This window comes from Oreochromis niloticus, linkage group LG22 (genome assembly GCF_001858045.2).
Source record: "Oreochromis niloticus isolate F11D_XX linkage group LG22, O_niloticus_UMD_NMBU, whole genome shotgun sequence".
Lineage (NCBI taxonomy): Eukaryota > Metazoa > Chordata > Actinopteri > Cichliformes > Cichlidae > Oreochromis > Oreochromis niloticus.
In genome coordinates this window covers 15829563-15857295 of record NC_031985.2, presented here as the reverse complement: position 1 = coordinate 15857295, position 27733 = coordinate 15829563, and the positions used below count along the sequence as shown (strand labels likewise).

Below are 27733 nucleotides of genomic sequence, written 5' to 3'. Positions count from 1 at the left end.
GATGCCACATAAACAAGCCTTTGATTCTGTTTTGGAAAACTGGAGTTCTGAGTTAAACTACAAGGTAAAATTATCTTATTGATTAGTGCTGCGACAACTTTTCCCTTAATCAGGCTGTAATATTTAATTTTGGATGGGTGGTGCTGCCGATAGCTACCGCTTTACTGGCTCAAAAGTACTGTTCAGTTATAGTAGCACAGTAGTCAGCACTGTAGCCTTCCCAAAAGGTGCTAGACTTGATACCATTGATTAGCAGGTGTCTGTCACTGCATGTTTCCCCTCAATGCATGTGTTTTTCTGCAAGTCTCCCATAATTAATTGGTCCAAGGTGTGAATGTGGGGTTGCTTGTCTGTACTCTCCCTGTGATAGAGAAACCTTGGATTGATCACCAGTCTAACAGCTGGGATAGGCTGCTGCCCCACTGACACTCTGAATTGGACGAGTAGAAGATAAATGAAATGACTGGATTTACGCATTTATTTTAGCCTGATGTACCTAAAGAACTGGCAGTTGAATTACACAGGAATAAAAGTACCCATAAAAGTTAAGCTGGATTTTAATATTTCTACACATGGGACAAATTCATACGTTGCAAAGCTAAATCAAATCGATCTCCACACCTAGCAGCTACAAATGGTCTGCAATTTAAAAACAGTTAATACCCAAGTACTGAAATGTGGATATGAAAGCTGTACACTGTAGTAAATGTGGGCACCAAGTCTTAGGTTAGCCAAGAAAACGTTTAAAGGGACTATCACAAGCAGTAATGTTTAGAGACAGATTAGATCAGATTTCTGGAAAGTAGACGTAATGCCCCTTTACTGGACCCAGATTACATCAATTCGATGAGAAAAGTTCAAAAATGCTGGGCTGAGTGTTGCATTTGGCTTTTCCTTCACACTTTGGTCTGAAAAGGTATTGAACAGCGGCACATATACAGAGTAAAACTTGCAGTGAAGACTCTTTCCTGTGGGGTTACTGTTTTACTTTGGTGGACTGTGAAAGAGTTGGAACAGTGCAAAACTACAGCTTCATTTAGTGGTTTCATGAGTAGATTTAAGGACACTGTGCAGCGCTGTTCGTTCAGCAGAGGGGGTAGTGGTGCAGTGAATCAGGTGGCTGGTTCTGTCTCAAAATACTGCACATTAGTATCACTACCCCCACCACTGCGAACACCTGCAGATAAATGCTGAGTGGCGTGGGCGTGTTTTCAGAAATACGTATGCTTTCTGTTGACAAGGAGGCAGAGCGAGGACAGAGACGCTCCCAGCTTGGAGGCCTCGCTGCAGGCTGTCGGCAGGAGGGTGTAGTCCTGCAGCTTCTGGAAGGCCTGCAGAGAGGAGAGAGGAAACGGTTCAGTCATTCAGACCTGAGCTAGTTGTTACAGACTACACTGTAGGGAAAATTGAAATGAAAGGAGGAAGGAAAATTTGCTTCACTGGTTGGAAGTTAGAACAGCAGATCTGACTCATGAGTGTCAGCAACTGACAAAGAGCCTTAGATCTACATGACAGTTTTATTTTTTCCCCTTTTCTTTAGAGACCAAAACTTAAAAAAAAAAAAAAAAAAAGCAACTTTAACATTTCTAATTATAATGTTGATTTATCAAACTCATCTAATGATTTATTGCCACGTTAGCGTCGTCGTTTTCCATTTTTCATTTGCATTTCCACTGTGATGAGTTTCCCTGTTGTCTGGATAACATTTACATTTCTTGTTGATTTGTACTGTGTACATTTCCAGCAGCAGGGCAGCAGGTCCTGCAGCATGTGACCTGATGCTGTTTACAAATGTACCTGTCACACTTGATGCAAGTGGAACTTTTTTTGGAGGCCTGTGCAGAACCAGCACATGCACCTCTCCTTCTGGTCAAGCTGATGGCAGCAGTGACAGCTGATGAACTGACCCCTCAGCCAAGCTGCATGCTCATCTTTAGCTGTGAAAGCAGCCAGGTGCATATACACACTAACAAGTGACATCATTTCAGGACAATATGACAGGGCCCCGTGCCACAGTGTTCTACTGAAAACAATTAGTGACTCCAATAAAACATCAGCCATCACAAAAGTGCACAGATGTGCATCTCAGATTAAATTGAAGGGTGTGGGAGTGTCCTTTATACACCAGATTTAAAAAAAAAAGCTTCATTCTTAAAGATAAATAATAGTCTAAAAAGATTGTGTGATCCTATTATAAGATGATTGTACGGATGGGTTGGTGGACAATACTGGACATCGTGAAATTTTTGAAATGCAAAATACTGACTCGAGGGCAAACTACTCGAAGGGAATTCATGCATTCATTGGGAAAAATCAAATTTTCCAAACACTCAAATTAACTCCTAATTTTAAGTTTGGTTTTAAATCTCGCCTGACATAATTTTTAGCAGTGGCGCACAAACAGTTTCACAAAATACAATCAGTATTTTACCTCTGATTTATTTAATTTGCCTCAATCCTGAAGTAAACTACAGAAGTATCTGAAAATGCTGATTTATTCTCACTATGCTGGACTCAGCTTCCGTCCTGCCACCTACTTGCATATTTAACGGGTCAGCGACGGCACCGTGAGCGGGATATCGACTTCACTAGTCTCACAAAACATTTCAGCTCTTGGAACCACAAGCACAACTGTGACCTTCAACTGCAATGTAACGAGTAAAGAAATCTGAAAAAGAAATCTCAGACCTTCTTTAGAAAACCTTTTTTCTCTAATGATCAGTTTAGAGCGAGTTGTCACATTTAGTTCTGTGTGCCAGGATTAACAGAGGCGCTTACTTCCAGGTGGTGTAGCAGCAGAAGACACAGAGGTAACATCTGAATTACAGATGCATTAGGCCTTAAAAGGGATAATCACTAATAACAGACAGATTTATAAATCATAAAAGCACTTAGGTTTGTACAAACATATAGGACCACAACAGACAAGAACAATCAGACAAAGGGCCGGATGCACATGGTTTAACTACAAAAACCCAAAAAAACAAAAAACATGAGCTGGGCAAAAATTTGGGGCAGATATCAAATTTATTATAGGAGCCTGATGGTTGATTTTGATGTGTGATACAATGCATCTCTAGATTTTCTATTATATTGTTGATGCAGTGTGGCTTTCATGTTAATGCTGTTGTATTTCCTTTTATTTCTGTTTATATTTCGATAAAACTAACAAAAAGCTTTGATCACACCAAAGAAGCAGCCATGTATTTGTGTGGTGCAGCGCAAACATGTGAATCTGCATCAATACTAGTTATAAATATTTGATCTTGGGCGGTACGTTTACTTCACTCCGTCTTGAAAGAAGCTGAGATTCTCCCACAGACTTATCAGAAACAGACAAGCTAATGACTGCTGTTTAAAGGGAACTGGAGCTTGATGATCTAGCTTCTTTTATGTGGAAACGGTGGAAAAAAGGAGGGCTGAAAACCTGAGTCCAGCTATCATTTGTATTCCTCCTCCCAATGAATGCTGTTAGCAAATATTTGTGGGTTTATGTAAGCACTCAAGCGACCGAGTAAAGCACCGTGAGACTTTAAAGCTCACACTTTTGGTATTTAAAGCTGTTGGATGAGCATGCATGCTTATGATTACTGATCATATGATTCAATGTTTATGTAGCTTAATTAGTACAAGGAAATAAGAGCCAGAAAAACTGCCACAATTTTAGGTACATAAAAAAAAAATAAAAAAAATCTGTCAAACTATAACATAATGAAAATAGCAAATTACAGGAAAAACTATTTATTGCTATTAGCACATACATGAACATGACATTATACCACAATAATGTGCAGTTTATTAAAAAAAGAAAAAAAAATCCTCTTTGGTACTCACAGAAACGCTGTCAGGGCATTCGTCTGCTGGTCGGTGCAGCAGGAAGTCCCGTTTGGACGGACCTTTGATGTAAATGCAGTTTGCTGCGGACTCCTCTGGGACGGTGAGCACATCGTAGTGGTGATCCGTCAGCTGTTCCATCATCTGCAGACAAACACGCACATCCAGCATTACACACAGTCGCCGAGCTCCAAGCCAGCACTAATGACATAAACAGATGTGTGCAGTTCAAGTGAGGACGGAGAGATTATATATTTATGACTCATAATGAAAAACAGTATTGACTATAGATGTTGGGCCCTGCCTTGCACAATGCTTTAAAATCCTTGTTTTAAAAAGGTTCATTTTAATGTTGTCATTTCTCTCTTTCCATTTCAATAAACTAACTGAAAACCAGCACAAAGGCTTGATCATCATGATGCTTAATATAAAGTCCTCAAAAAATTAATTGAAGAACCCCTTTCAATCAAGTCATTTAATCTTCTGGGATATTAATCTGGTCAAAGTAGATGAAGAGTTTGTTAATCAGTTTCAGCTGCTGTTGTTAATGCAATTAACATAAGGTGCACTAGATGGGCAACAATGAGACAACCCCCCCCCAAACATGAAGGATGGTCACTCATTTCTTTTCCACTAGTTCTCATTTAGCTAAAGTCAGTGTCACTGAGTTCATGAGGGTGGCATGAGGGCCCAGCATCCTCTACTTGGCCCCTGCCTGGCACTGTGGAGAATTGGCAGGTTCACCCCGAGTACATGTGACAGACATCAAAGGGTCTGGAGAAGATGTGGAGAGCATTCTGCAGCCTGTAACATCGTTCAGCATGACTGATTACATAGTTGGTCAGGGTCTAACAAAAAGGGAGGGATGCACAGACCGGCTAGGCAATGGCACTCTGACTGCCATCAGGTACCAGGATGAAACCCTTGGACACACTGTTAGACTACGCTGGTGCAATGGGTCCTGGGTTCCTGCTGGTGCACAATAATGCCCAGCCTCATGTAGCGAGAGTATGCAGAAAGTTTTTGGAGGAGGAAGGAATCAATATCATGCTTGCACTGACCCTAATCCAACAGGACACCTCTGGGACATTATGTTTCAGTCCATCTGATGCTGCCAGGTTGCACTTCAGACTTAACCAAGAGCTCAGTGATGCCCTGGTCAGGATCTGGGAGGAGATCCTCCAGGACACCATCCGTTGTCTCATTAGGAGCATACCCAACCTCATCTGGCAAGAATACAAGCAGGTGGGGGCCATACAAAGTACTGAGTACCATTTTGAGTTGGTATGAAATTATTTCAAAATAGACTAGCCTGCTGCATAATTTTTTCACTTTGATTTCTTTTCAGGGGAACTGAATTTAGTTCCCCTGAATAATGCTAATTATTGTAATGATTCATAATTATCATTTCCATTAAATGATGTGGCAAAATTTCGTGTCGAACACATTACCCAGTCCATATCGATATGGACATCTGGCATGACGCCCCCCAGTTGAGATCTGATGTGCTGACTAATTTTTTATTTATTTATTTATTTATTTTTTTTGTAAAGCGATGCATTTACAATTAAAGTTGAAAATGGCAGCTCTAATTTACATCAACCTCTAAGTGTTTTGGGGACACGAGTCATAACGGCCTAAACTGATGTGTTAAGTAATTTTTAGCTATATTGGTCATTACTGAGAGCAAATTTATTACTGTTTACTATGACTTCTCACAGACTTCTTCCTTGATCAGGTGGAAAGCCATCCTCATCATGTATAGCATCTTGCAATGCTGTTCATTGCCCCTTGGATTTCTTTTCAAAGGTGCAGGTGTCGCAGAGGATTGTGGGTCATTGCTGCTACAAATGTGGCTGGATACAGCAATACATCCAGGTGTTTGTAATCACACTAAATAGTATCATGATGTGGAACCATCCTTTGTTTTCTGACTAAACGTAGTGCCTGAAATGACATCTTGTTTACAGGATTAGGGATTTCCAGCTAGTGAGACTGATCACCCTTCATATACAGCCGCACCAGCTGTTGCTCACAGCCATTCCTGTTCCTTTTAGGCCTCTGACTTGTTTGTTATAAGCTCTCCAGCACAGACACACAGACATGCTAAATGGAAAGCTATGTAGCCTGTGTAAACAAACTGGCATGAATAGATGAATATGCAGGGTCAGCTGGCAGGCTGTCACACCTGGATTTCTATAACACAGTCAACAAACGGACAAAAACAAAACTTTAATGATTAAAAATGAAATATTATGCTCACTTCCAGCTCCATATTTTTATCCTTTTATTCGCTGATGATGATTATCATTATTATTATTATTATGCATTCAGAATAATCCCTTTTCATTTCATTCTGGACTTCTAATACAGGTCTCGACTCCACTGTCTGAAATAAGCAGGCAAAAATCCTGTTTTCATAAGAGCTACAGGGAGCGTTTTCTCTTTGGTATGTGCTTTTCCCTCAATTGCTACAATGCCACAGTATTAATAGGAAATTACCCTTTGGGAAACAACACACACACATACCCGGAGTGTTTTCTTGGCCCCATCACTGTTGCTGAAGATGATGGTGTTTGGGCCTCCCATGGAGCAGATGTTTTTCAGTCGGGCTCCATCACAGACGGGGACAGTCGACACTGCAAAGTCCTGAACACATGTGGGGGTGAACGGTTACTAAGCGTATTGGAAACTTCTAGAAGTTTCCAAGCAGGTTTGTTTTGCCATCACAGGTGTAAATAATAACATTAAGATTGGCTTTTCACACATCCCAGTAACTGATGCCTCGACTCCAATCGACTCCTAACTTACTCTCACACTATAAAGTGGTTCCATCTCTGCTCTACACACTGTATATGTAAGGGTGATATTTATGAACGAAAGTTAAATGGAGCCAGAGTGACTCCTCTGAAATACAACACTGATGAAATCATCTGCTGGTTTTCCCCAGTCGTCCCCTGACACGAAAACTTAAACCCTCTCATCCACTGACAGCATTTCACACCACACCCCCACACTCCCACACCCAAGGGAAGAGCAAATTCAACTCCAAAATATGATAAATCTGTGTGCGTGTTTTTCTATCTATCTATCTATCTCTCTCTCTCTCTCTCTCTCTCTCTCTCTCTCTCTCTCTCTCTCGATCTCTCTCTCTCTCTCTCTCTCTCGAAAAGACTCGATACTAATGAGCAGCTCGAGCCCAGCCCGAGTGAGCACACTGTGCTGTGCAGCGCTGTGATTATTTGGGCAGTGGAACAATCTCATTCATCAGTGTTTATACACAAGAATTCCCCAAATGCAATTCAGCAAATGGCCACCTGCTCACATTGGCACCTGGGTTTCATCTCCGACTGTAATCTTGGCACAGAGGCAATCTTTGTTGTGCAGGCTAAAAATATAAACTCTATATTTTAGTTAGTTGTGTATTGATAATCTTTAGCTGGGCTTTTATGGAGATACACAGACATACAGCGGTCCATACTAAGACACTTTTATTGTAAGGCAAAGATAATAACATGTAGTAGTTGTATATAAACGCATCAGGATAAAAAAAAAAAAAAAAGGGAGTGAAGAAAACATGCTCAGTGCATGATGAGAATTTAACACACTGAATTTAATTAAAAGTAGCCCTAAATAGAAAAGCTGTCATGAACATTTATGTTCAAATGACATCTGACATGATAAGCTACAGCAGCGGGCTGCAACAAAACACTCCATGGATGATGCAGCTGTGCCACGTGTCAAAATGTGTTGACTGACATCCCTTTTAAAAAGACGACTCTGAGGCAAAAATGTCAGAATCTGTTAAAAGCGTGCCGCCCTGACTCCTCAAATCAAAGACAGACATGTGCCTTCATGACAGGCAGCCCCAAACTAGCGAAAGTTTGAAAAAGCTTCCTCCTGCTCACTGTACCCTCTCCCCTCCATAGCCCTTACCCTGAAGGTGTCTGCCAGCACCTCCGCCCCTCTGCGGTTGGTGTGGGAGGAGATGCCGACAAAGAACTCCCTTCCCGTGAAGAGGATGTCGCTGCCCTCCAGTGTGGCCCCTACAGAATCGCCCTGCTCTCTGTCCATCTCCACCACAGTCAGGTTGAGCTCCGACATCACCCTCCTCACCGCCTCCACCTGAGGAAGGAATAAACTAGACTCAGTACGAGAGTTGGAAGAAAGCAGCTCAGGCAGGTGGTCTGTGTGTAACATCATCAGTTCTGTGTTTCACTGGCAATTAATATTTGCAATAAGAAGCTACAATAATGATCAAAAAACAGACGGTCAGCTGAGCATTTTAAAACTGTCTAATAAAAGAACATTTGTTTATAAATCCAGCTGTTGTACAATTTAGTCACTCATTTACATTCTGATTATTTACTGTTCAACTTTAAAGATTTTTTCCAAACAGCTGAGCTGGTTTCCCTCCTGTTGTTAATCCAAGTCTCTCTTCCTGCCATCTTAGAATAAGTGGAACTGAAACTGCTGCAGTAAGCAGTGAAACTGGACAGATAGAAAGAAAGGACCGCTGCAAAAACAGATTTCTGAAAAATCATTTAAATAATTCTCGATCAGCTATCTTGGGTTTTTTTTATATTTTGTAGAAGCCACAATTGTAAATAAAAACTACATTTAGATTAACTGTGCAACAGAACAACTGTCTTATCATATTATGGTGACACATTTTGCAATACTTGAGGCACCGCAAAACAACAGGGTGCCAGTAGTAGAACATCTGGGATGTGTTTGAGTGTCTACCAATCAAAAGGTTGTGGGATCGATCCCCGACTCCTCCAGTCCACCTGCTAAGCATCCTTGGCCAAGATACTGAACCTCAAGTTGCCTCCAATGCATCCACTCGAGTGCGAGTGTGTGAGAATGTTAGAAAGAGCTTATGCTTAGATAAAAGTGCTGTATTAATGTGTCTGTCTGGTGAATGAGACTTATAGAAGAAAGTGCATTGAATGCTCAATGAATAAAAAGGCGCCATATAAGTAAAAGTCCATTTACAACCAGATAATACATTATAATATCTGTAACTGAAGAATAAAAATACTTCCAAAAAGGAACTATGCATTTACTGTCATCCAAAGGGTCTGGGTGTGTATCTATTAATTTATTTTAATTAATCAGCTCTTTGATTTGCTTCCTGACTTTTGTATCATGTTCTCTCCGAGCCAAGTAATTTCCACTCCATGAAACATGTTAAGAAAACATTAGGACATTAAAGAACTGTAAAATGGTGTCAACACTTATTAACTGGACAGGAACCATTTGAACAGCTGAGAAGGTTCTTTCCCTAAAGCTTTTTCCAGCAAACCTCCAAGTAAATTAGAAAAAAACTACAAACTCTGCATTTTTCCCTACATATGAAAACATTTTGGCCACCCTCTAAAGGAGATTAGAACCCCCCCCCCCCCCCCAAAAGAAACCCCACTAGCACTGTAATATAATTATTTTTTAACATTTTTTTTTTAAAGTTGCGTTAAGTCAGTCAGTAAAATAACATTTCGTTTATCAAACGGCCAAAAATAATAGCCGATAAATGGACTCGGAGCCAGGAAAAACCCTGAGATCTAACTACAGAAGTACAACTGGAACTTTGGACACTTCCAATAAGTCTGGCAGCATTTAAAACACCAAAAAGAAAAACAGGATCAACCAACTAATATCACTGTTGCTTAGAAACATTGTTTTCAGGAGTCTAGTTTTATATGTCTGAAGGGCCAATGATCACAGCAACAAGGAACAACAAAGATCAGTGAGACCATGTGACAAACATAGTATGGGCTAAGTTCATTTTTATACCGTACTCATACAAACCATTACCCAACACTAAATAGAAGATTAAGTGCACTCTGAAAGGCTTCTTCTATGCTGCATTACCTCGCTTTGTCTCTGCTGTTTGAAGGGCCTGGTGATGAGCGCCGTGTCTCCGTGGATGACAGCCACATCCTCTATCTTCCAGCTTTCTGGCAGCTCGGGGTCAGGGGGGATCTCGATCAGCTGCAGGCCCACCTTCTGCCTCAACGCTCCAGTCAGGCAACCGAACTGACGCTGAGCTTTGGCCAGGTCCACCGAAACCTCCCCGTTCTCCTGGCTGTCCCCTGCTTTCTTTCCAAAGGTCTCTGGAATGCCCCTCACCACAGCGTGCGTGAAATGGCCATAAGGGCACATGTTTGCCATGATTTCAATAATGTGGTAGCAAATATTGGGGCTGTGCCAAAAATCTCACTAAGCTGGCTCTGCCAGGAGAGGAACAAGAGGCAATAAAAAGACGTGAACGTTTATCTGTTTGTGGTCTTCTCTCTCACAGTCTCGGTATTATTAAGACGCCGGAGGAAAATGCTCTAAACTAAGCTAAGCTTGTGAAGAAGTAGATCCAGGAAGAGAATGGGAAGCATCTTCAGCCTGGTCTTTGCCTCTTCTTTAATTAGTGCACTTCAACATCTATTATCCCAAACATGGGAAGCAAATAATCCCAGCCTAAGAAAGAAAAAGATGGATACATCAAGGCAAAGGCAAGAACAAACAAAAATATCAATTTCTATAAAACATTACAGGGTCACATCCCAGGCTAAATGCTTTCATTGGCACTGGACTAAAGGGAAATATGGTCCTAAGAATCTTAAATTTATTTACTCTGTGGGGGAATAAAAAAATAGTTTATCCCCCATTAAAACATCCAAGGACAGCTGAAATAATACACAGACAACGAGTACGGCTGAAAGGAGACAAAGGAGCTTTGTTCAAGGTCAGATTATAAGGAATCATTATTCAGTAGCCCTCCAATATGCTGTAAAGCCTCTTCATATCTGGCCAGTGGGTTAGATTTGGGACAATTGCCCTTTTATCATCTTCCCTGTAACTGGCAGGAGTCGCCCACTGCGAGCTGCACAGAGGATGTTTCTTAAATCTGCTTCATAACTTATGCAACAAGTGCTGGGCTTTGATGTTCACTTGACTTTGTTTTAAAAGGCTGCAGCACATGGAGAATATTAATGGTTACTTGGACACCGAATATTCACAAACTACATTATAATCACTAGTTACAGGTTGAATTTTTCTACCTCGTACAGCTTTTGTTGTTTTTCCAGCTGTATTAATCTGGACAAACTTCAACCACAAGCAGAACAAAACATCCTGAGGCTGTGTGGCTGCAGGAGTGCACCGCCCCAGCAGCTCAACTCTCTTCCAAAATACTTTTCATGATGTTCCACATCTTCCTTAAATCGGCAAAATAACAGCAACACCCCCACCCCGACTCGCACAAATAACAAACAGAGCTCTACACTTAGGCCTGCTCACCTGTTTTAGGTCCCGGGTATCCGCTTTCGTCGCCGTTTTCCCTCTATTTTAATTTAATTTCCAAAGCAGCCGAGTTCCCGTTACTCTCCAGCTCCTTTCTCTCCGCCGAATGGCTATCGCGTCAAGACGGCAAACGTGAATTGGCATATTTCCGGTGGCAAATTTCAAAATAAGACAGCATTGGTTTACCTGAACTGTGTCGCGTCTAGACAGATACATATATCAATATCTATATCTATCTATCTATCTATCTATCTATATATATATATGCTTTAAGTTTATATATATATATACATACAAAAAATAGCGCGCGATAGTGTGTATACACTATGAATACACTGTAACTGGAAAAAATTTGCCAACGGTCGTGCTCATGGTAAATGGTAAATGGCCTGCATTTGTATAGCGCTTTTCTAGTCCATAGGACCCCAAAGCGCTTTACACTACATTCAGTCATTCACCCATTCACACACACATTCACATACTGGCGATAGCAAGCTACATTGTAGCCACAGCTGCCCTGGGGCGCACTGACAGAGGCAAGGCTGCCGAACACAGGCGCCACCGGGCCCTCTGACCACCACCAGTAGGCAAACATGTTTTTAACGCCACCCCCAAGGTACTTCCGGTCTTATTTTCGACCATTGACGCTCACGTCCCCCAACAACCTCCCCTCCCCATCCCCCACACGTCCTACCCGGATTCAATCAGCGGTGATTTATCGCAGGCGCTGCTGTTCTGACGCTTGCAATCTTAGTGGCAACTGCACTGCAAAGTTACTACCGTTTTAATTTAATTTACACTGGATTCAAGTTCGTTAACAAAACAGAATACAATTTGCTTGAAGTTAATATAAATATATTCTTAATTTGTGGGTACATTTATGACGGCCGTTACTGTTAACCTACGTAATAACTACATCTGGGAGACTTGTTCAAACTATCTGGTGTTACTAACAAATACGTAATTTAGACTAGTTTAATTTAACATTAGGCGGATGTCCTGTTGAAAAATGCCCAGAAAATTCCTGTTTTTGCCACACTGGTGCTCCTACGCATTATAACACAGAATTAAAGTCAGGTTTTTCTAGGATTATGGACTCCCCTTTTCCCCTCTCCCATCCCTGCTGTAATCCTGATGAATTGTTTATGAAGGGTCAGGCTTGTGCTTTATATACAAATATAAATGTGGACTGTCTGAAGGCGAATCAAAGATTTATATGCTGAATTACTGAGCCATCTTTGTTTTTATCCTCCTGACATTTTATTTATTTATTTATAAATAAATAAATAAATAAAATAAAATAATCTGGCTTTCCTCAAAGTGGGTCAGTGATGTGATTGCTGGATTAACACGTTGTCCCATCAGACACAAACCCACCCCCAAAAAACTACCCATGATTGGTGTTTATAATTAATAATCCAGTATTACCAAAGAAACTGGTGATGTTCAGAGGTGATGTAAACATGCGGCCTTCTGTAAACATGTGACTTTTCTGTCTAACAAGGCTGCACAATATTTCCTTCTAGTGACTAGATTGAGTTACTGCAGGAGGAGGAACAGGAGCCAAATTTTCTGCTGCAGTAAGGAAGACAAGGGAAGCTGCAGGAGCTCGTCTCCAGTGTGAAGAAGAGGCTGAAAATGAGAAGCTGGATGTAAACGGCAGAATGAATAGTTGTAAAAAGGGTGGAGGATGGGAGGTAGAGGGCACAGACAGACAGGATTAAAGAACACCATCTGTCCACTGAGATCCTTCAGCCAGGACACACAAAAAAACATCCCCATCAAATGCAGGATCAACACTGTCTGCACAAACATGAATGGACTCAGTTTTGAGTCACTTTAGGCTTGAATTTTTAAGTTTTACAACATGAATGCTTGTTTATTTGAACAAAAAAAGGACCTTTAATCCCATAATACTTTTATTTGGCACTAGTTCTGGGGATTCTTTTGTAGGTTACATGCAAATCCTTTAATGAAGACATAAATGGACAGAAACAAAGTCACACCAAACTCCATGCAAAAATCTATTGCTTTAGCAGCAAACATACATGCCTCCAAAATGCATCACAGGTCATAAACTCTCAATGTCATTTATGCCTCAGCAATGCCCATGGCTTATTTCTGCATACAGTATTGCATCCAGACAAAAGTAACTGAAAAAATACAAGAGAAATGAACAAAAACCTCAATATTTCCAGGAAGATTTTTTTAAGCTTGTAAAGAGCTTATTCAGTCTGAGCATACTTGTTTCACTCCATCACAAGACTTGCTGTCAGCAGACCGTCCTGCTTGCTGCCCTCACGTCTCCCATTACGCCCTGAAGGATAATTCGGTTAAACAAGCTCGCTGTGCAGCTCACTGACCCGCTGTCTCTGAGTTGCTGGCTTTCTCCCTCTGTTTGTCTGCTGACTCTTTCTGCACCGTGCTGACTTTATTGGTGCTCATCTTTTCTCTACAGCAGCTGCTGTCTCATGCAATTACACATAATGTCTTTTCTTTTATAAATGGCTCAGACAGAGGCCAGAATTTCTAACTAAACAAAACTGGCACAAGAATTATGGAGATAGATGACAAAGAGTATTTAACAAAACAAAATCACTAAGAACTTTAAGTTTTCACATTATATTTCTTAAGAAACTCCTTTCCCCCTTTTTATTGCATGTTAGCAAACTACTGCAAATTATGACACCGCACATAAAAATAGATTACAATTTGAAAGAAAAATTAGGCTTTAAAAAAAAAACCTATTTATACACACAAGTACACCAAGAAAAAAAACAGTTCATAACTAATTATGTCCACACAATGGTCCATAAAAGTGATTTTGAGCTAACTAAATCAGTCCTGCAAGGTTTTATTTGGGGACCTGCATTAACTGTGAAAAACCTTTCTAAGGTAAGAACTCTCAGACAGCTTCCATGTGCAATAGCAGGCAGTTTGCTAATCATCAAATGGACTTGGTAACTGATCACCAGCAACTGTAAGCACCTCTACAAAAAGCTGTTTTGGCAGTTGCTGGTCTGTTGGTCAAGTGTGTCACAATTTTCCCAGGAGTGAACACAGCAAATTCACCCCAAGGTGAGTCCTGACTGAGGACAGAAGGGTAGCCACAAGAAAGCATCCTCTCTCTAAAAAGAACATGGCAGCACAGTTTAGGTTTGCAAAGTTACATCTGAACAATTCAAAAGATATCTGGATCACCGTCCTCGAATCCAGAGTGGAGATGTTTGGCCATAATGCACAGGGTCACATCTAGAGAAAACCTTACAGTGCATTTATACCAAGGCCTCATACTACTTGTGAAGCACGGTGGTGGAAGGATGATGAGTTGAGCTTGTTTTGCAATCCAACTCCTCTATATACCAAAGTATTAAAGTAGTAAAATATGAGGCCATCGGTCTGAGACCTAAAGCTTGGCTGAAATTGGGTTGTGCAAGAGGACAATGATCCCAAGTACAACAGAAAGGCTAGGTTTCACATTGGGTTCACCTGAAACCTTGGCTGATTGTGACCCACACCCATTTTCACACCTTGGCTCGTGTGGCTTGGCGGTTCATTACCCCCTTGGGGGACACTCCCATAGGGCTTAAAAATCTGGGACTCTTCACCATTTGCTCTTAGAACTGAAGAAGCTTCTCGGATGAGAGGTGAAATGTCTTTGCTTTCCAAGCTCCTTAGACAACAGAAAGGCTAATTTAAAAAAAACAAAAACAGAATCAAGGTGATGAAATAGCCCAGTCAGCGTCCAGACCTTAACTTGACTGAAATGCTCCGGCAGGACCACAAGAGAGACACATGCCTGCAACCAGCAGTCACCGAATGAGTGAAGATGTTGTTCTTGTCAAAAGCTTCCTGAGCGTCATTAGTATATAAACACTCACCAAATACATGATATAACTCTTCGTTTTCCCACTGCCTGTAACCATGCTGTCCACAATTAACTCTCCAGATTGAATTAGAAGTTTCAGGGAGGGGTCCGCCTCAGGATCATGACAGCACATATCAGCAAAGACTGAGGGAAAAACTCAGGTGACACGCGGGTGCATGCAATATAAAGAGGCACCTTTTATCAGATCATTGGAAGCATAGAAAGAAACAGAGATGAAAATAAATGTAATTTGCAAATGAGCTGGGGGACGCACCACATCAAGTAGTTAGGGAGTTGTAACGCCCTGGGACGAGAAGTGTTTCGAAAAATCCAGCTCGAAACATCAGCCGAGGGACTTTTAAGGAAGCATCATGCCTCGTTCACAACTTTTAATTATTCTCATGTGTTGTCTTCCTTTGGCAGGTATGTAAAAACATTCTTGTCTTCAGGTGCTTTTATAATTTAAGGAAAAAAATCAAATACTTTTAAATACTGGAGATCCATTACTCAAGTCAGTGAGAGGGACAAAGTCTGCAGAGCTTGGTCGGTGGAAACAAAACTCTGTGATGTTCAACTTCCACATTTTTCTGCATGCACATTTGAGATTTGACTCTCTTACAGCTGACATATTTTTCATGCATTTTAGTGCAAGATCTCCTGTTACAGGAAAAGCGATTAACGATGGATGCTACATGCTTGATTTGATGAGTTCAGGTATACTTTTCACATAAAGAGGGTTTTATCCCTTTAATTTGGAAGCTCTTTTGGCCAGGAAATACTAAACAGAGGAGATTTGTAGAGTATGCTAATATTCCACTGCTGTAGTTTGATTTCAAGAGTTTAAATTGTAGAAGAAATCAGTTCAAGTATGTTCAGTATGTTGGATTTGTTGTCGGTAGTGTTTTTAATTTTTCTTATGTGACTGGTAAACATGAAATAAGTCATTTAGTCCAGTACAAATTTTGTCTATGACTTGTTGGTTTGAGCACTTTTTCTTGTTTTTCAGTGGTGGAAAGTACAAATTTAACACAGTAAATCAAGCGGTTATTATATAATACTTTTCTGGACTAGTTGATTACACAGTGTTGTATACACACTCCAACAAAGAGCAACTTGGTTCAGTATTTTGCTCAAGGACATTTTGGCACTGAGACTGAAGCAGCTGGCAATCAAACCACCAATGTTCCAATTAGTAGATGGCTCGCTGTATCTCTTGAGCTACAGTCGACCCTTAACACTCTTACTGTAGTTACAATTTTAGTTACATATTTTAACTCTATCATACAAAACATGTGAAGAGTTTAAAAAGTGCTGACTTGAGTTAAATGTAAAATCTACAAGTACTCTGTTTATAATTCACTTTTAATTTAAAAATATCAAACATTTCACGTTTATTCTCCAATGTCAGGCTTTTTTTTTAATGAGTTTGACTTTTTTAAATTTAAAGTTTACTAGTTTTAGTCATAAATATAAAATAAATTCAAAATTACCTCCAACTCCTTTACTTACAGTAAAATATTGTTTGTTTTTAATACATTATTATAAGAATAACTTACTCAACTATAAGTGGACACTTTTAATCGTATACTTAATAACTCTGGTGAAGGGTGGTGCCCGAGTAGAACATGCAAAGGGAAGGACACATGACTTCTGCTTACTCTCTCTTAAAGCTGCTTGCTAATGTAATTTTACAGTGCGTTGTTTGCATATTTACCCAATTGTACACTTGGAAATACGAAAAGTCAAGAGAGTATAACCTTTAACCCATTTTACAGCGTTTTTACTGTTGTCTTATAAATAGAAACATGTTGGCGTCATAAAATGTATAGCTAGTGAATGAAAAGTACTCAGAGTTTCTGTTATGACAGTTGTCTGCTGACTCGGTGATAGAAAAGTAATTATCAGATGTTGCTGCAGTGCAGAGAAGCATATCTTAGAAGAGAAGTGTCTCAATTACAAAGATATTCCACCAGGGGGCACCAACAAGTCTATTTTTCAACACCAAAATATGCATTCATCTTCTATGAAACAATTTGGCTTCTTTTGGAAACAAACATAATTACAGTTACTGTTAGTTCGCAAATATCATCTTTTAGAGCCAAATCCTTCATGTTGTGACTGTCAGCTGATACAGTATTGGAGTTTTAAGCTCTTGTTGTTGCAATCCCTGCCTGAGTTGTACAGCTGACAGTGCCTAACCTCCACTGTTTTTGCCCCTCAGCCTGTTTGCGCTGTTACACCTGTATGTTTCCATCCATCTCTCCTCTGGACTGCTTAAAGTTTCCCGTGGAGTGTCCAGCTGGCCAGCGCTGCCTCTCCAGCGTAGCATCAGGAAGACGAGGTAAGAGCCAGATTTGTCTGCATTTATTAGATTAGATTAATTTCAGTGAGTCTCAAGCATGATGGCCACAAACTGGAAAATAAAGCCTTATTTTATAAAAGATTTGTGAGAAACATTTTTAGAAATGCACATTACAGGGAACAGACAATAAAGACACTATTAGGACCAAGTCTAAAGTTCTTTTATGAAACAAATCTTTCAGCTTGTGGTCATTGATCATACATAAACTATACAATAAGGACTGTTTCATCTCTTTGTGGGCTGCTCTTTGAACTGCTTCTCAGGGCCTTGTCTTTCGTCAGTGACTTAAAAGTGAAAGCATAACCAGTTGAAAGAATGACTCAACCGATTGGACTTCTGTACGATTTTCTCATCAGGCCGGTTGTCAAATTATGTCTAAAAATAACACTCCGGGCTATCTGGGTGGGGCAAAATGTTCACCGTGTCTCAGGGGACAAAGTTCCCACAATTACTCTCAGTTTGCTTTTCAAACTTCCTTAAACGTCTGTGTCATAGATTCAGCAAGCTTTTGGAAAAGCTTCTCAGACATTTTGGTCCATATTGTCATGATAGCGTCACACAGTTACTGTAGATTTGTTGGCTGAAGGTCCATGATGAAAATCGCTCGGTCCATATGAGTACTGTGAGCTCAGTGTCATGTTCAAAAACCAGTTTGAGATGATTTGATGACATGGTGCATTATCCTGCTGGGAGCAGCCATCAAAAGATGGGTACACTCTGGTAACAAAGGGATGGACATGGTTAACAACAATACTCAGGAACAATATGGCGTTTAGACAATAATAAGCTGGGAAAATATCTCCTACATTATTGCACCACCGCCAGCAGCAGCCTGAACCATAGATACAAGGAAAGACGGGTTCCTTCAGTCTAGCTTCTGGTCTCTGGTATCAACAAGGCGTAGAGAACTGCTGCTCACTGAACAATTGCTCTTTTCAGACCATTCTCTGTAAAGCTTGCAGATGGTTGTGTGGGAAAATCCCAGCAAATCACCAGTTTGTGAAACACACAGATAAGACTGTCTGACACCAACAACCATGTCACTTACTGCCATGCAATCGGCTAATTAGAGATTTGTATTAACGAGCAGCTGGACAGGTATACCTAATGAAGTGTCTGGTGAGTCTATATTGCTAACATCCAAGTGCAAACAATCAAGAAGTAAAATTAATCAGGCATTCAAAGTTTTTTTTTTTTTGCTTTCAGTTTTTGAAGCATTCATGATGTTAAATTTAAAACTATCAAAAAAATGTATAAACCATAATACACTTCAGTATCTATTTAAGCATAAACACATCATATGATCTCAATTAGTCATGATTCCATTTATGTTATATAGCAATTAATTGAAAAATATATTGGATTTGCTGAAAAATGAGGATATAAAACATCATTCTGTTATATTTTGGTGGGAAAGTTTGACAAAACCGATTTATGAATTCATGAGTTCTGACTGAAAGCATGCTTTGTTAGGTTGTTGTGACCTTTGACATTCACAAAATCAGATCATCCTTGAGTCCAAATAGATGCAAATTTCCAAAACTGATAGATTTTTGGAAACATAATACTTAATCAGTGCATCAATTTTTTTTTTTCTCGGATTCGACACTTGTGTCAAGAACCATCAAATGTGTAGCAAGTGGATTGAATGCTCTTTAAAATCCATGCGAATAATAATAACAATAATATCCTTCTACTCCTCTGCTCTCACAGGCCCACTACAGCTGACGTTGTACGAAAAAAGCTGCGCAGTTGCCTCCCAGTGTGACGTGAGTGGAGAAAAATACACGTCAGGGGTCTCCTTCAACTACACCAACGTGTGCTGCGATACCGACCTGTGCAACAGTGCCGTGTCCGTTACTGCCCCAAGCTGGGTGGGAGTGATGCTCTGCCTGCTGCCTGCTCTCGGGCTTCTGCTGGCCTGAGCAGCAGACGTGACGATGCGGTCTTATCCTCGATAAAAATTTTTTAAAAATGAAACACATCTGACACCGACTGATTTAATATGAAGATATTTTATTGGGACATTAATAAACCCTACTTCGTAAGATGTTTAAAGTACAAAATACATTTCAGCTGTGCTAGTAGTTTGCCTTGATCGATGATTTAAGCCTGCTGATTGTGTGTCCACACTTTTACTTTTGATCCTGTGTACTTTGAAGTTTAGATGTTTTTGACTACATGATGGCAAAAAGAGTGGAAAAAAAGACAATAAAAGGCTAAAATATTAAAAGATGGTTAAGAAATAAAGCAAAAAGCACAGTTTGTATAACAAAGGACATGGATGACATATATATATATATATATTTTTAAAGTTAAAATAGTTAATTGAGAAACAAACTATGCATATTAATGATTTGTCTAATTTAACATATTAAGTGGTCCCTGAAATTACATTAAGTCCTACAGTCTTCCACACACAGAGAGAAGAAAAACTACAATATATTAGCACTGAAATTATTCAGACTCGGTCCCTTTAAACATTGTTCCACTTTAAAAAATAGATAAAAATCCAACAATTCAGTCAAGTACAATGCATCATCTACTTGATCAATACCAAGCATATCATCACGGAGGGATTACAACCTCTGTAGAAAAATAATTGACTTTGCTCCCGCTGTTTTTCTAATAAAGTTTAACTCAAGATTGTCTTCTTAAATCTGCTTAAATTGCACTTAGGTTTACTTTGTCAATGAGTTTCACCCTGATCTGAGCCACACAACGAAGATGTTTACAGCACAAAGTGTAGCCCGGTCCACACGTACACGGATGTTCTTTTAAAACTGGAATTTTTTTGCTTTTGCTCAGAAAAAAATCGTAACATAAAAATGCAAAAAAAATATGTCAAGGGTGCTTGACATTATCGCAACAAGCGACCCTAACCGTACAGGAATGCTGGCCAATTAGAAGCCAGCCTATTGTCAAAAAAGGAAATAAAGGCGCACACCTTTTCCTCCTGTTTCCCTTCTGAAAGTCTTCACTGTGGACGGAGGTTTTAGAAAGCTTCCATTTAAATTTTTTGTGTGGAAAAAGGGAAAAAAAACACAATTAAAAAACTAATTTTAACTACTACACATGTAGACAGGCCCCATCCCTGAGAGCTCTCTATAAATGTTAGTTCATTATTTCCTTCACAAGCTGCTCCTACAGTCAGATAAGGCGTGCTGTCCAGTAGTTCCAGTTCCTCCCAGTGAGTTCATTTCAAGTCACTTAAACAGGAATTTCAGACCAGAGGACTTCCTCCCAGGAGTGGATTAATCCACAGGGCATCTCTGAGGACACAAGGCTTTTAAAGGATCAGGCTGGTTCAGGTATATTTTTACTGTCAGCAAGTCCCATGAAAACACTAACAATGCATTTAACCTACAACCGGTTACAAAGCCAAAATTCTTGTTTTCTATGAAGCTGTAGACGACGTATGGAAGGAGGTACTAGCAGTTGATGTGGTGCACTAATCTCGAAAAGTAAATCCACATATTATAAATGTTTAGACTCTATTTATAACAAGCTGGTTGCTTTACAACTGTAGCTATGTTGATGCTTATCCTTCCCCTTTTTAAAAAAAATGTCTATGTTTAGCACGTTTTATAGCACTTTAACAGGCTCATGGTAACTGCAGACTATTAAAAAATGGATGTAGCTTCATGGTCTGAAGAGTGAAACCAATAGGGAAGTGCCTTAAACAGCCACCCTTTTTACTGGCCATCAGGGTTGGACTTCTCTGGTTGAAAAGACTTCCAGTCCTATATAAGTCTATGGGGTAACGGCCCTTGGAGTTGACTTGTGTAAACAGTTTCTGGATGAGCTTAAATGGGCTGAGTTACTCATTTTGGATCATACTGAATAAAACAGAGTGGTTCAATGGCGTAGTGGTTAACACAATCGCCTAACATGTGAAAGACCCACCGTTTGAGACAGGGAGCCAATAAAACCCAGCCTCAAGGGACTATAAGCTAATGTAGTCCCTATATGTGGCAGGTTTGAAGGAGGTGAAAGTACCATAAATGAATAAACAAAACATCAGGTCCATTTTATATATTTTGGTCAGTCCAATGTGTATCTAGGATGCACATTGGCTAACGGCAATGACAAATTATTCACAAGTCATAAGCCAATGAATGCAAAGTTTCACAGTCTGCATCGGCTCTTGTTTGTCACATCCGGTTTCAAAACATTGTTTCAAAAAAAGGAAATGATGTCATGGTGGCTACAAACACCTTTTATACAGTCGGTAGTTTGGGGTTTTTTTGGTAACATTTAACCTTTTAGCACAATGGCAATGCTTACATAGTGCTTATCACCGGATAAGCAGTAGAAGTAATTCATCGTGTTAGCAGGAAGACTAAATGTTATATTTTGTGCAGCTGATTTAATTTGTATGTTTTCATGGGAGTAACTGACAGTGAGAAACACAAATACGCTTCATCCACAGCCTCCTTCAATACCCACTGGGCAGCACTGAATAAATTACTGGCAATGGGCCCTCACAGCGGATCACAGAGACGCTTGGTAATCTTAAATAATCCTTCACGCCTGCTGTGTGGGAGCACAGAAAGGGGAAGCCCGCCTCTATTGAAACAGTTTCCTGTCTCTGTAACTGTTTCAGCTCTTCAGCACCCCTTTCCTCTCTGAGATGCAAAACAAAGAATAAGTGATCTAACACTTAGACAAAACTTGGCTTTTAATTAAAGGATAAATAAGATTTTGTACTGTAAAAAGGCCTTGTTCCCTCAGTAATAAAATAAAGTCCATGTGAAAGGCTCAGTACAAAAGACTCTTTGGCAGGTGATCTGGAGCTGATATGCAAATTCCACTTCCTTAAACAGAGAAACGAGGGCTGAATCTGCCTGAGGGAAGCCTGCAAGGTTACATGTGAAAAGTTTGATCTGTCAGGCAGCTTTGTGTCTGTTGAAATTACTACCAGGAAAAATAACAAAGAACCCAAAACATACTGTAGCAACTGTCTTGAAAAAGAAAGGAACAAAAAGCGTCAGTGTGTATCTGCTCATGGTGAAACTGTACATAAGCAGGGCTGTAGTTAGAAGAGTGCGATGACGATGTGGATGTGCGCTCCTGCGAGCAACATGGTCGGCAACCGGAGAACGTGACACGTGAAAGAACCCATCGGAGGAGGAAGTTTAACGGGGTTAAAAGTTTTCTTGCATGTGATTGTTTTCAATTGAGCTTTCCCGAACTTCCTCGTTTCCTTCGCTGATGTAAACTGACCCAGTTTCAGGTGAGGTAAAACAATGTAAACTTGCGCCAACACTGCAAAAGGTGATACTGGCGTATAAGGGTGCAAGAAATTAACCTGCAGGCGTAACAAAAGATTCCTGCAGCGCTCCAGTTTACAGAGAAAAGCATCGACCATGCTGCTTGCAGAGTGAATATTCATGAGTGTGTGTGTGTGTGTGTGTGTATTTTTTGCTTTCCTATGTTGCTCTGCTGGTATATTCAGAATATGTAACCCCCTGATCTATCCCTACTTGAGAGCTTTAGCTACAGAGGAGTAGGCGAAGTAGATTTCCTCGTCGACCGGGCAGGTGGAAGAGAACTCCTCCCTCGCATAGGCGGCGTTCAGGTACCTCCAGAGGTTTGTCAGACTCTGAGGGATGGTGAAGTTTCTGTATTTCAAGCACACCACCTGCAGAGATAGAGAGAGCGGAAAAAGAGGGATAATTACAAAAAAAAGTAAAGTAAAGCATTGACTCATTCTTATAACCCATCATCCTCATGCTGCACCGCTTTAAAAATCACAAGGTCACCTTCACGATGTGGATCTTAGGCAGCAGGTTGCAATCAGCCAGAGTGAGCGCCTGGCCATCCAGGAAAGGGCGTGACGAGGAAGTGACCTCATCGGCGCTATTCTCGTCGATCTCGTCAGGAAGTGGGGAGCCAAGGTAGTCGTCTAGCTTCTTCAGAGCCTTCAGGAGGCCTTTCTCTAGATCTGAGCACGAAGGCACACACAGAAAACACTCAAGCATGAAGCATAAAGAGAGGGGTCCTGATATAAATATACTGAGATATTGAGCAGAGATGAGGTAGAAAAAAGCTGCACAAAAACATCAGCAGGTGACGTGTTTACACTAAGAGCATAATGTTATTAACAGAGGCTCCCTGCTGATTTTCAGCCCATCGGGGGACTGACAGAAGCAGCTCAGCACGATTTGATGCTGGAAATTAAACCAGGCACTACTCTAACATTTAGTTTATTGCACCATAAGCTTGAGTGGAGCTGACTTACTTTCATTGGTCTGAGGGTTTGAGTTCTTGACGTAAGCAGAGAACTTGGAGAAGACGTCTAGGCCCGCCGTGTTGGACTCTGGGTTACGAGCAGCCAGACGAGGATACCTAGATGTCCAATCACATCAGATATAAATCTTCAAGCTATTCGTGTTGATGTGCAAGAAGTCAACAAATGCATTTGCAGCCAACTGTTTATTTTGTTATGATTAATCTATTCATCGCTGGGTCTACAACGGAAACACCTGCAAAAATGTAGAATTAGATAGTTTAATCTCACGAAGATTCAGATTTAAATCTTGTGTTTTGGAGTTGGCGTGCAGGGCCTACTTTTTTTGTCTTGTCTACAAAATGTTGCCTTATTCCTGCAAAATTCTAAACAATCTGTGCTCAAAGCCTCCAGAGACATCCTTTAAGTACTGTATCTCTTTGTGCCCAACAAAGTTGCGATATTCAGATCATTATCAGATCAAACAAGACAGTTTGTGTTATCTGTATCAGCACTTCAGAGATGAAGGAAAATATTACTTTGGAGGGCAGAGATGCTCTTCCAGGAACTCCTCAATCTTGTTGGTGTCGGTTTTCACCTCGCTGCCGTACAACAGGAAGGGAGGCTGAGCACCCGGTGCCAGGTCCTTCAAGATGTCTGGCTTCCTGAAAGCGGGACGGAAAAAGTCCAGAAGACAGATGGAGCGAGTCAGAAACAGAGAAAGAGAAAAAAAAAGGAAAACAGGAGTGGAAAGATTTCCAACCGCAGGAAATTACCCATGTGAGCAGCTACAATGTGTCCAACTTTCACCGAAAATCAAAGCGTGGGAGCTTTTTATCTTTTAATGAATGAATGCAATACCCCAGGCTTTTTCAGTGCCAGCTTCACTTGGGGGCATTAAAACATTAAAAGTGTAGGCGAATGTTCTCTTGTTGCGCCAGCATTAGTGAGAGAGACAGAACAAACAAAAGTGGCCATACAGAGCGTGAAGGACGAGTGCTTTCACCTCTTCATATCCACCGTGGTAACGTCAAAGGTGACTCCCTTCAGCCACAGCACCATGAAGAGACGCTGAGAGAAAGGACAGTTGCCGATGCTCTGACCATCGCTTCCTGCCTGGGAAACAAAAACACATAATAAAGCCGCCGGTTAATATTACAGTAATGTTTCCATCTATTTTTCTAAGACTTTCCTCCATAAAATACTGGAAAATCTGCCGTGTTTCTTCAGGTCAGCGATCCAAAAATGCAAAGAAAAGCCTTAAAATATTTGTTGCACATTTGGTTACAGTATGCATACTGCTGATGCAGAAACGTGCACCTTAGTTTTTCACCCTTAAACCAACCTGCAAAGTCAGCACGCAGGATGTCTGAGTCAAAACAAAGAGAAATATACATCACCACACATCACAAATCCTCGAAGAGCTCAAATCGACAACTGAAAGTGAAGACGTTTGAGCAGCATGGAATAGCTGCTGTTAAAAAAAAGAAGAAATTAGAGGTTTTTTTGGTATGATGGAAATAAAGTCCTAATTTGTGCCATTTAAATCGCAAATTTACACAGTTTATCTGCTTGTCTGATCTGTCTTTACAGCAGTAATTTTCCCACTATCAGATAAATTGGAATATAATTATTGCATGAATTAAATCAACTATGATTATTTAATCTGCACAAGGCTGTTTTAAACACTTTAACACAGTTTGCAGACCCGATCATGAATCAGCTCCAAAAACAATCCCCAAAATGAAACTACCTGAAGCCTGAGATGCAGCATATGTTACTTCTCTTACTTCAGAGCCATACAGCAAACTGTGGTATCGATACTTAAGTAAATATTGGGCAAATATTGCCAATACTAGTACTGATACTAGGGGAAAGCAAGGCATTCTGAACAAAATAAATTTTTTAGAGCAACAACACACACCTTTCGGTTTTCATGTATTTTGAAACTCTTTTTTTTGGGGGGGGGGGTGTCTGGAATGTAAACGTGGACTGACCCACCCACCCCTAACTTCTTTACTGCTGTAGGGCTTGCAGCACCCAGCCCTACACAGTGCCTTAGGGCATGCTAGTTTTGATCTTTAGGATCTGAAACGTGGCCTCATCAGGCAACCGCCTAGTGTTGTTAACCACAGCTCATGAGAAACTACATTTAAGAGGTCAATTTAGAGAAGTTACAACAGCATCTTTCACCCTGAAGAAGGTGGGGGTGGGAAGCACATGTTCACACAGAGAAATCTTTATGTGTGAAGTGAGCCACACTGGTTAGTATGTTACTGCCTGTTTTTGGCTCAAAGAAAATGGGATTAGCCTGCCTGGCCAACATACTAAATATAGATTAAAGTCGGCTGGCTGTTATCTTAATGTGCGTTTAATTAGATTAGCCTTACAGTAGTTTATAAGCCCGGTGAGTCAGCAGAGGGGGGTCTGATTGACGTCACTATTACAACAAATACTGCGTGAAAATAAAAGATAAAACAAAGGTGGCTTAAAGTCAGCTGTAAGGACCGTGCAGGTGTCAGAGACAGTTTATCAGCATGTAATAGAAAACACGCCGAGCGTGCTGATGAAACAATAAGATAAAAGAAGCCCGAGCAGACCGGCTCAGCCCGCTGAATAAACTCAGGGCACATAATGTCGCCCGTGTGCGCGTCACTCTTTGGGTGTGATGCTTTCCTTCTCTGCGCCCATTCACTCTCTTACCTTCACGAAAAGTTCAAGTTTGGGCTGACCGGCGTCGCTCATCTTCACCCGTAGCTGCACGAAACCTATAAAGAGAGAGAGACGGGCGTTAAAAAGTTTCTAACACGAAGCCCGATCGAGCGCAAAGTCGCCTTTTCTGAGCCAGAAACAACCGCAAACGCGGGGAGCCCAGCCCATCTTCCGCTACACAATACCGGTGACTAAAGTGACAAACGCGACAATGTAGCCGCTCCACGGGCGTCACAAAGCAAAGCCCTACATGTCGTGCACCCCTAAAGCTCAAAATTCACATAATTTAGAGTCAGTAGAGCTTCTAACCTCACAGTGCTCGAAGTTCTCGTTGCCTGTTGCTGGTTTCTCCTCCCAGTTCTGCTGCTGAATGCGTGTGTGTGCCCGCGTCTGCTGGCTGCAGCGACACAATCATCATCATCATCATCCTCCTCCATTTCCTGGTGGTGCATGACGGGCTGAGCTCTCAGCGAATAAAAGCGGCCGCAGTATGAAGGAGCGGTCTGTTTACTCACGTTAAAGATCGTTTATTTCAAAGCAGCAAATAAAAACACAGAAAAGTCACCGCGGAGAGGAGAGCTGGGAGCAGGCGGGATGTTACGTAACAGCCACCATGAGAAGAGCACTTGGCAGCTTTGGGGAGACGCGTTAAAGGCACTTATTCACTGGTTATGGGGCGGTGGCTGATGTGTCTGACTGTCCCATATACAGTTAGGGTTGTAGTTTTTGTAGTTTTGCCTCTGTGCACAACCACAGTGGATTTTTACATCAAACATTAAACATCTGATTAAAATGCAGACTTTATCATTAAGAAAAGCTGTTAAACTTACGAAAATACAGTTAAAAGTCCAAAAGTTTATCCCCTCTTTCACATTTTCCAGCCTTCCTCGCGATCACCTGCCAAAAACGGATTTCCAATGTTTGCGTGTGTTTTTATGTGTAACATCTTTATGTATGTTGGTAAATAGACTTCGGTGAAAAGGGTTTACAAGGGGGTTATACGTCAAATTTAAAAATGGCCTGTTTTCAAGTATCTTTATAACTCTGTGTTATTGTACTTACATTATAACCAATCCGGTCAACATTTGTTGCAATTTCTGCTGTCCTCTCGGCCAGATTACACTTTAAATAAAGGATATATAAGGGTCCCTGCCAAAAACTGATTGCGGCTTCTACTTTGTTACAGGAATGTTGTTTGTGGTTCAAGATGACTTGATATCATTCACGAAGGATACATTTGACAAATGTTTGACATAGACCCGCGGCCTTATGTTTCGACACCCCTGGTGTAAACAAAAGTGGTTAGTTGATGCTCAGTCCCTGATTTTAAGAGGCTCATACATTATTGAACGATCTAATATGAACTGTTTGTAAAATGTGAATGAAAACCCTTTACAGTTAGTGACGCCTGTTTCTTCAGGCCTTT

At 40.7% G+C, this 27733-nt stretch overlaps 2 protein-coding genes and 1 long non-coding RNA gene across 4 annotated transcripts; 1 reads left to right on the top strand and 2 right to left on the bottom strand.

Annotated features, from left to right (window-relative positions):
- Positions 1-463: 463 nt before the first annotated feature.
- Positions 464-11311, bottom strand: ddah2 (DDAH family member 2, ADMA-independent). The gene is made up of 6 exons (XM_003452469.5): positions 11131-11311; positions 9709-10308; positions 7771-7959; positions 6364-6483; positions 3835-3978; positions 464-1331 (listed from the first exon to the last, which is right to left on the bottom strand). Exons 2-6 carry the CDS (start codon positions 10006-10008, stop codon positions 1212-1214), a joined length of 873 nt encoding a protein of 290 aa, XP_003452517.1. The 5' UTR covers positions 10009-10308; positions 11131-11311; the 3' UTR covers positions 464-1211.
- Positions 11312-15053: 3742 nt separating this feature from the next.
- Positions 15054-19891, top strand: LOC102078127 (prostate stem cell antigen). The gene is made up of 3 exons (XR_001225065.3): positions 15054-15424; positions 17223-17342; positions 19077-19891. It is a non-coding gene; the product is annotated as a prostate stem cell antigen (long non-coding RNA).
- clic1 (chloride intracellular channel 1) lies at positions 19363-26774 on the bottom strand. 2 transcript variants are annotated; one of them, XM_019350783.2, is made up of 7 exons: positions 26617-26774; positions 26299-26363; positions 24602-24711; positions 24135-24260; positions 23608-23714; positions 23129-23310; positions 19363-23007 (listed from the first exon to the last, which is right to left on the bottom strand). In XM_019350783.2, the coding sequence occupies exons 2-7, from the start codon at positions 26338-26340 to the stop codon at positions 22846-22848; spliced, it is 729 nt and encodes a 242-aa protein (XP_019206328.1). In that variant the 5' UTR covers positions 26341-26363; positions 26617-26774; the 3' UTR covers positions 19363-22845. The 2 variants fall into 2 exon arrangements, with proteins under 2 accessions (XP_019206328.1, XP_019206329.1); XM_019350784.2 differs by having other exon boundaries at positions 26622-26773.
- Between the last annotated feature and the right edge of the window lie 959 nt (positions 26775-27733).